The 10,000-nt window shown below is 38.3% G+C and overlaps 1 protein-coding gene across 1 annotated transcript in view; it reads left to right on the forward strand.

The window, feature by feature from the left end:
• Nucleotides 1-10,000, forward strand: part of LOC136759148 (transcription initiation factor TFIID subunit 4) — an 84,653-nt gene that overhangs the window by 41,454 nt on the left and 33,199 nt on the right. Inside the window, exons 12-13 of the mRNA XM_066714015.1 lie at nucleotides 571-696; nucleotides 4,024-4,080. Of these exons, the coding sequence (XP_066570112.1) occupies nucleotides 571-696; nucleotides 4,024-4,080 (183 nt within the window). The remainder of the gene's footprint in view (nucleotides 1-570; nucleotides 697-4,023; nucleotides 4,081-10,000) is intronic.

A 10,000-nucleotide genomic window follows, 5' to 3' on the forward strand; every position in this document is an offset into this window, starting at 1 on the left:
GAACCCACACTGTTAGCATCAGCGAAAAAAGTGCCTGAAAGAGAGTGAGCTTGCCTGAGTATGTAAATTGTTGTTGTGACTAAGTTGCAGCATCAGCTGAAAATAAAGCAAGGAGGCAGATGACAGGAGTGTGTGCACTCCAGAAGTCTTTTTGGTACAGCTTTAAGATGGGGACTCAGATGTGTCTGCGGTATTTGACTTTACTAGGTACATTAACGGGGTGTTAGAGAAGAGAGCATCTGATGGGAGGAGAGAGATGCCTAGCAGACGTGTTGAGAAATCAACATAATTCACTTTAAATGACCTACAAACTCTTATATTTTTTTTAACTGAATTTATTTTAATAGGGACACATCAGGTTTTCTGACCAATTTGTTATCGTGTCCCTTTTAGAAACCATTGTAATTGTTTTCACATCCATTACACATGTTCTTTAAACATGTTGTTGGGAATTTAATCAGACAGGCCTCTACACATGTGTACATGGTCAATATGTAAAGCAGGTGTTCCCTGTACTATCCCCTCCAGTTATACTGGCAAGTGATTGCTCACCTTTCACTCTTTCCACAGGATGACGAATGGTACGAGCAAGCCACAGATGTCCGGTCGCAGTTGAAGTTCTTTGAGCAGTTGGAGCGGATAGAGAAACAGAGGAAGGACGAACAGGAGAGAGAGATCTTGTTGAAAGCTGCGAAGGTGCGTATAATCATGTCATTTCGACTGGACTTCCCAGGATGAACTTGAAAAGGTTGTATAGTGGCTAAGCATCTTAACATTGATCAACCCACTTGTCATCTCCGATAGAATGACCCCAGATAAGCCTGAGGCCTGAGAAAGAAAAGAGGCAAGTTTTCAAAAACCTATGGATTGATATTACAAAAGAACATTTTGGTGATTCTAGACACATACTTAGTGCAACTAGTGCAATATTCGATTATGAATATTTATCTACAATTGATTTAAAAAGAAAAAACAATTAAACAGATAACTTTTACTCCACTTTTATTTGATATCAGTTTAAAAATATCCATTCAACTTTTTAAACTGGAAATAATTTTAGAATGAAGGTGTTTGTGAATATGACACTGGGCGTTTGATTTAAATGTCAATATATTCAGATTAATGTAAAGCGTAATCATTATTTTTTCCTATTTAAATGCATAGATGTAAAACGTACTCAATACATACATATTATATTATAGTTTCTGAAATTAGAGAAACAAAGCTTGTAGATCAGTTTGAAAAAGATTGGCAATTAGTTTTAATGTGGTAATGTGGTAATGTGCGGCCCCAGCTCAGTGGCTCTCAGATTGTCCTTACACTGGTAATGACTAATGAATAGATGCTGGCAGACAAAGACCACATGGGACTCTGTTGACAGTGTCTCCTCAGCCCACACTGCAGGTGCCCATTGTTGCGTTTTTGTTTTCAGACATGTTAATGAAAGATAAATTAGTGCAATTGAATGCAGTTTACAGGTCTTGCTTCTTGTAACCAGCCTCCTATTCTTTGTCTAACAATTGGGGGTGGTTACAACATCAGCTGGGATGAACATTTTTCAGAGTGATTGAACTCACGGCTCTTTTATGCAGCATTCTGTTAGCTTGGCTTTGCCAAACAACCCAGGCAGACAGTCCTATGACACGTCTGAGTGTAGAATAGAGCTATTAGCACTGAGCATTGAACCTCGAGCTTCTGAAGAGCTTCTGTTTTTTTGTTTTTTTCAAACCATCCCAAGCCTGTGATCCTATTACGCTCAAAACTTTGAATTCCATCTCGCATCTGAGTTTGCGTTACCATAAAGTATTAGTTTGCATCATGTCCCGTTTTCTGTTATTTCTTCTACCCTGATATCATCTGGATTTACTTTGCTGGCATTCTTTATATACTGATCTATATTGGGTTTCATTTTTGATTGTAATTAACTTCTGCAATGTGTGATTATTCATATTTATTAGCCTGAACTATTGCAAAAAACATGAAAATATACACCTTTTTAAATTAGTCTTACCTACTGCTATAATTACTTCATTCACACTACATTTACTTTTCCATCTCCTCTCTTCTGTATTTTCTGAAACTTTTCAGTGGTATAAATAATTTGCAACAGGTCATCAGTAAAGAAACAAGTCCAAGTAAAAAATAATTCATGCCCAACACATATAAAATTAAAATTTGGGAAATAAAAAAATATAAAATTATAGAGAACCTGTCTCCAAAATGTAAATGACATTGAACCAGTAATTTGTTGTAAGCACACACAGCAAATAACTGAATGTATATTTTTTATATTTTTGCAGTAGTTTAAGGTAATATGCATATTGTAATTTTGTTGAAGTTAATTCCAATCAAATGAAAACCGATATATAGAGGGGTATATAAAGCACTGTAGCTGTTTGAAGGTCGATCTCTGATGCAATCTGCATCATTGACAAATAGATGATGCTGGAGTGGGCATTCAGATGAAATGCTTATCGCAATCTGTTAAAGCTGTTAAAAGCTTTTGCCTTAAACTAAAACGTCGACACGGGCATAAAAAAGGCGTCAGAAGGAAGCAGAAGTAATTAGCTAATTTTGAGCAGAGATGATGTCCTGCAAGTCTTGAAGGTGTAATAGAAATGTGCTCTTGTCAGAGCAGCACTTTAACACAAGTCCCCTTTCTAATTACATTAACGTGAAATTGAAGAGATGTCATCCACAAGATAATTACTCCCCGGCTTGCTGAATACATGACCCACCCAAACACTGGATCATGTGAATATGATTAACCTATTTCATAGGCAATTGTTTTTTTGTTATGCCATTAAACAGCTGGTAAGATTTTCTGATCTCTTTGTTATGCAAAGTTAAATTCACATCACTGTGAACTAGTCACCAATGTGATGTACTAAAAGAGCAGATTGACAAACTGTAATAAATAAATAAATAAATAAAGACAACAAGAAATAATTTGCATCGTAAATCTGGTAACACTTTAAATAATGCATTGTTATTATGGTATTCCAATGAATATGAGGCTACTGATGATGTCCCATCTTTTGTTACTCGAATATTAAAGGAAGTCCCCGAGATATTCACCAGATATTCATATGATATTCAGCACCAAGCCCTATGAATTTGCAGCTATTATTGTAAAAGTGATAACTCACTGGAAATGTGCTGTACAAAGCCATGTGCCCAGGTGTGGTATTTCCAGATTTATATATCTGAAGATGATGTCAGGGAATAGTTGAAGAAAAAAGTGTCTTGTATTGCCAAAAGCATTGGCTGATAATCCACACGTGCTGGCTATGGTGCCAGTGTAGCATGAGTGTCTTGCCTAGTTGGCTTGTCTTGGTGTGTATGTGTGTTTGTTCTGTGGCTGGGATTAGTTCACTCTGACCTCTTTAATGGGAACCTATTGAAATAATTCCTTCACTGCGCTCTGTTTAATATATGACTCAAGTCTTCAGGGACAGTCCTCAGACTCCAGGGCAAACGTATCAGTTTTGCTGGAGATGCTGGACAGTACGTGAAGTGCCTGATATATTTAAAGCCTATTAGCAAAGAGAAGGGGATGGGCTATCTCTTCTGTTCATGATATAGTGAATAAGGCAAGAAGGAGAAAAACAGCCCTCTGCGTCTAAGTTCAAGGCATGGGAAAAAAAGGCATGCGTCTTTAAATTGACAAACCATTACTGCAGCTACTGTACATGCATAAATAACATTTCACTGGCCTGGGTTTTGCATGCATCACTTTCTCCTACTTTTGTAAATACGTGCTGAATATGCTTGGTGCTCCAGAATGCTTAATAAAGCCTTTTGATTAAAATCTCCTTCAACCTGCCTATTTACGGCTGAATTTTGAACAGATTTATAGGGTGAGGCCCGAAGGCTTGAAATTGCACTTCTATGAATTTAAACACTGGTGTCCTTGACACCTTGTATCCTGTTCCCATTTCATTTACTATTTTTTCCTCACTGCAACAGATGAGGAGGTTCTTAAACCAGCTGTTAACCTGTGTTTTTTCTTTAACTGTGCAGAGTCGCTCAAGGCAAGAAGACCCAGAGCAAGCTCGACTGAAACAAAAAGCTAAGGAGGTAAGCAGTGTGGAGATCATTACACTTGACATTTCAAGGCTTGAACATATTAATTTTTCATGCCTTGCTCCATATGTAACGCCATTTAAAGTCTGACTTTAAAAGTTTTAGAATTATTTGTGCTATTTGATGTCCGTACAGGGAAAGCGTTTTTCTGCCTAGCTGGCTTCCAAAGAGCGTTCTTTTTCCCCCTCAAATTATATTCCATAAATTTGGTCGACCATTTAGTTCATTCACTACTGTACTCTTAAAGGGGTAAATATAGCTCTTGAGTAAGATATTATGGGGCCCTTCTTCCCTTGCACTATAATACTCAAGAATCAATTTGCCTTGAAAAGGTTAAAAGAACTGATGCTCATACTTTGTTAATGCAACAGTTTTCTTTAGCTAATCCACAAAACAGTTGCTACTGTGTGCGTTTGTAGAATTGGGGACCCATATAGTTCTACAAGCAATTAAACTTTCTCCTCAGGATAGAATAAACTTATTCTATTGAAAGTGTGTGTTGTCCTGCTGACTCCTAGAAGATCAGTTCAATATATTTAAGATATGTGATTCAGCTGTTTAAAGTGAACTTGCTTAAACCTAGCGTTGCACTTTATGGATACTTTATTTGAATGGATCACCTGATGGAACCATGTGATACTTTTCTATGACAAATCTATTAGTACCTGGATAGTTCAGTGAAGGTGCTGCAATGTCAAATACTTAATGCTTCAAGTGTTTCTTGTGGGATGGGAGAGGATTTTCATTTTGAGAATCCCAGTTAAATAACAGTAGACATTAGAGCCCCTTCTTTACACTCTTCCCCTTCAAACCCCAAATAAATGACAAACCCAGTCTCTGAACTTTTTGCCAACATTGCACATCAGACTTTTAGTACCAGCCAGGTACCCGGAGACCCTGAATCCAGATGCTTACAAATGTAAACCTCAAATCTTTAATTTCTAAAAAGACTAGGAAACATTTCATTTAATTATCATTAAGTTAACTGCATTCATGTAGAGATCACTTGAAACAAACCCCCCTCAAGGACCAGATTTCCCTAAATGGAACTGATTGGCTTAAGTGATCAATAAATGACGTGTTCCCAGGATTGAGAAACTAGGAACTGGATTGGGGCTTTTCAGGACCAGGATTGGGCACCACTGCTTTACATCAGTTTACTTACAATAGACTTGCCCAAGCTGTGGGTAAAAGAAGATGCATACGTGCATAAGTACAAGTTGTAGATTCATTTTCCTTTCCTCTGTAACTTAACGGTCATAGCAAAGAGGCAGTAGAGGACAACTTTATATCTTAGTATCTCCTAACCAAGACAGAAGCAAATACAAAGTTTGCTAGTAAAAAGAATGTCTGATCTTGTGTTTAATCCCACTGAAAAGGTACCACTAAGTTGTTTAGAAATTATAGATTGAACACTATCTTAAAACGTAAGTCATGTATATGTAAATCAAGGTGGGTAATAGGCTGTGCGATATGCTTGCCGTTGGCTGTGTTATCAGAGTCGATCTACTCACTATTAAGTGGCTCCTCGTCATGTGAGTGTAGGAAGATTGTCAAGTTAAAACCGTGCAATGTGCGTTTTAATTTTTCCATTTTTTTTTATAGCAGAAATAATACTTTATTTAATTTTCTCAGCTATATAAATAGGAAGCTTTTTCATGTAATGGCCAACATTTCTCAGCACTGTGCCTCTCCAGTTTTCATCACCTGATTGGCTTTAGGGGAGAGCTGGCTGCTCGCAGAAAATATGTTTGTGTCACAGTTGAGTCTGTCAGCGGCCCGTACGTCTGCAGAAATTTCATCAGGATAATGAGCCATCGCTCGTTTTCCAGGCAGCTGGTGGAGAATCCAAATTTTTTTCAAATTTATTTGAAAGATGGAATTACTCCCGAGTGTTATATATTAAAATGAATTGAAATGCAAGCTGAAATCAAGTTTAAATATGATCTGCTTCATAACGCGGGGGAAGTGCCTAAGGTTAGGAGACTTATTGTGAAACAGTGGAGAGAGGGAGAGGGAAGGAGAGAGAGGGAGAAGGAAGGGGAGGGAGGGAGGGAGGTAGCAGATTGAGCCAGTCTGGGATTTTGTACAATTTTCTCCTTGGCTGGTTAATTAAACAGGATTTCAAAATGTCAGAATGGACAATGAAAATCGACAATTTTCATTCCCCTTCCTAACACACACTTTTTAATTCCGATAGTTAATGAGAGAGCATCTAGTAATTCACCTGGTTTTAGAGCCATACTTTGCCCAGCAAGCCTACACTTTAGACTGGATTCTGAAACTTCAAAAAAGTGTTCAAACCTTTCAGCTGGACGGTGCTATTTTGTGCGTCCAAGATAAACTGTCAAATCTTCTCATTTGGTTTGAGCTAAAATTCACAATAGGCACAGACTTCAATCAAAATGTTTTTTACCAATTAACAATTATGGTTGCCTAGAGGGAAAAAAACAAAGTGTGTGTGTGTCTCTGTAAAAAGTATGCTTTCTATGTATTTTTGTTTTTGGTCTTCCTGGGTTCACTTGGCCACATCTTAAATGCCAGTGCAATGGCAGCTTAGTCTCCAGCTCATCACTCAGTGTAGCAGAACAAAGGGTTTCCAAAGAGGGGGGTGAGTGGTAAAAAATAAAAATGACTGTAGCTAGAGATACATCATCCTCAGCAAAATCCTGAAGCAGCAGCAGAACATGGAAAAATGCTGTTATGATGACTGCCCGAGCTTGAACACAGCTAGTTGGGCTGAGGGAACTTTTTTTAGCTGGTCACTCCTTGGAAGCATTTTCCAACAGCTTAAGACACTGGTGTTTTCCATTTCATCAGACTAAAGAATGTGTTGTGTTATAAACCGAGGTGAACACTGCCACTGCTTTGTAAGTAACCAGTCTAATTTCAAAGAGTACAGAAGCTGCAGATTGTCATCCATCTAGATCTCTTATGACCACACTTAGTTGGTCTTTTTCAGTGGCTGTTCTTGATTTGTTACTGGTCGTGCTCTGCTGTTGTTTTCAGGGTATCATTTTAATGGACCAAAGGCAGTGTAAACAGCCTTGCTTTCTTTTACCTCGCTCTTTGGAAAGAAGGAGAGAGAATTAGAAAAAAAACGAAGCAAAACGCTAGTTGATAATTACTGACCTTAGCTCCTCGAGTGTACTTGGCAGAAGTCGATACATTATTTATTTGAAATATGTTGTGGGAAAAGCCCAATTATAGTTTAATACACAAGAGCCAGTGGCTTTTAAAAAGAAAAAAAGGGAGCTAGTGCAATTCTATGCATGGTCCTGTAGATGTGGTTTAGACAAAAGTGTAAAAACGACGACACAGAATTGAAGGCAGTGAAATGTGAAAAGAGGCAGTTGATGGCTACAGATGTGCTAGAGCTTGGAATTGTCGGAAAGGGAGGCTGGTTGCCCGTTATGAAGACTTCTGTGAAAAGGATTGAGGAACACTGAACTGCCTCCACTGCAAAGAAGGCATTACGATCTCTGCGTATTATGTTCCCAGCTTCTGAAACCGCTCTGTCATTGTAAAGCTCTTTCCACAAACTGCTATTACAAATAAATAACACTGGGAGGGTGAGTCTCTCAGTTCTGAGTCCTTGCTTCAGAGTTTTGTGGTACAATCCAGTCTTTAAAGCTGGCTGCTGGGCATTGAATTCCTGTTGGAGGTTTGGAGATTTGAATGTGTTAAAGATTAAGTTTGATGGATAGACCCCCTCCATTTAATTTTCTTATATTCCCTCACCCTGCTATTTCTGCCCAGTTGGGTGCAAGAACAATGTTTTCTTTGATACAAGTCTGTTCTTTGGCATATCTTCCTCCATTTAAAAAAACAAAATGTATATCTTTTGCTTTCATGTCCCAATTCTGGCCAGACCAGAGCGAATGCTAGAGTACTGCTTTTCTTGCGCGCGGGCATGTCGGTTTTCATTTTCAGATCTGACCACACTCTTAACGGTATTAAAATGCTGTGCTCGCAATCTCTGTATGATTTATAGGCTGTTTGAGGAAACTGTCGGAATCTTTGAGCTACTTGTTACTCTTTTAGACCATTTTCATAGAATATTTTCTTCCCCAGGCAGTGGGAATGTTACCCTCTGCAGCACAATGATTACACAAAGTGGTTTAAACCGTTCACTGCACCAAGATCAATTCTGTGCACCTTGACCATAATCCATTCCAAGCTGTGTTATATGTAGATGTCCTAAAATGATTGCTGAGAACCACTACAGCCCAAACACACTTTACGCTATGTGGAGGTGTGTGCTTGTGTGTATGCATGGGATTTTACTACAGGTCTCCTCTTCTGGCGGTTACAGCTCCGAACATGTTGGAGAAATGCTGCATTAAGGGACTGTGATTGTAGTGGGGATGCTTTTATGGCACATTCTGGAAGTGCGATTAAATTTAATTTTAATACCGTTTCCTGAGTCTTACCGGAAATAATAGGCGATTCGATGTCATCAGCCTCCCACTTGATTTAAAACCATCAAAACCTGCATAGTAATGTTGGACATGGTATTTCAGGAATGTATAGAGCTCAAAAGTGGCAAGGATTATTTTTGTTATGAACATCATAGAGTGGGCGGCTAGCCTGATGGTGAAAATGCTGTTTCCAACATTAGATGGCCACAGTTACAGATGCACATTTATGGTGTTTGATCTCCTGGTTAATGGCTCTTAGACTTAGGTCAGATCTTCCTTAGGGGCTACACTGTTCACCTTGCATGATCTGGGTTGCGGTCTCATATCTCTTCAAATGCTGTACTGTATCACCCTCAATGGACTTTAGGGAACTGTTAAGTCTTTGCAGTCTTACACTTTCAGGTACTGTCTGCAGCAGGTTTGTCCAATGTCTTTATACACCTTTGGGCTACAATTCACAAGGCCTGTGGTGCAATTTATTACTGCTAGAGGAAGTCTTGTGCCAATACCCTAAGTGATCACGGTATATTTGAAAACGCTATGCACACAGACAAACAAGTGTTTCCATGAGCCGTTAAGCAAATAAGCAGCATAGAACCACGGACTGAATTCATTGTTTATAATTAGCAGCATGCATTGTATAATTAAAAGATACCAAATACAAAAATAAATTGGGCATAATTTAATTTTCATTTTTGAACCACCTGCTGTTATCCTGTTAATTGATATACTTATTCACAGAAGAAATAAATCCTTTCAAGTCGTGATCGCCTATTTAATCAATTTCAGGATCTAACACCACACACATTCATACATAATATCCACTAATTAGAAAGGTATGCTTGGAAATGGTCTCCTGCTTGTACAGAAGAATGGAATTTCCAGTTTAACAAACTTTAAATTACAACAGGCTAAATATAACCGAGTATTAATAAGGAGCAGAATAATTAAGTTCACGTTTCCTATTTGCATATACTAAGGCATATTTTAGGTATGTAATGAACAGCGTTCTGTTGTGCATAATTCTGGATAAAGTCATGTTAAATGACGTTTTGACAAGATTTACTGCTGTAAGACATTTCATTTTGAAAACTGCTCAACAAAGCATGGGGTTCTCTGACTAAAGAAAAACATGAGGGGAAGTAATTTAGGTGTTAGTGATCTCAAATGAATGTAAAACCAGTATAAATTACTTTCTTGTACCCTTGTTCTATATATACATAAATATACAATGTATATCACTAAATGTCAAGTAACAAGTCTGTGTTTACTGGCAAACATTTTGTGCTAGAGGTACATGGTATGTAGACACTGCTGCTGTTGTTTTTGTTCTGAGTGCATGCGTGTACCGTGATATTGTGAACAACACGGAAGTATAGGCTGTGATGTTTTTTTACATTGAGGGTTTGAACCTATAGGGGAGTGTAACGCGTTCCTACCCTCGGTCATACAGAACACCTTTGGGATAAACTACAGCAGCGATCCGGGAAGAG

The sequence above is a fragment of the Amia ocellicauda genome, chromosome 9, assembly GCF_036373705.1.
Source record: "Amia ocellicauda isolate fAmiCal2 chromosome 9, fAmiCal2.hap1, whole genome shotgun sequence".
Taxonomy (NCBI): domain Eukaryota; kingdom Metazoa; phylum Chordata; class Actinopteri; order Amiiformes; family Amiidae; genus Amia; species Amia ocellicauda.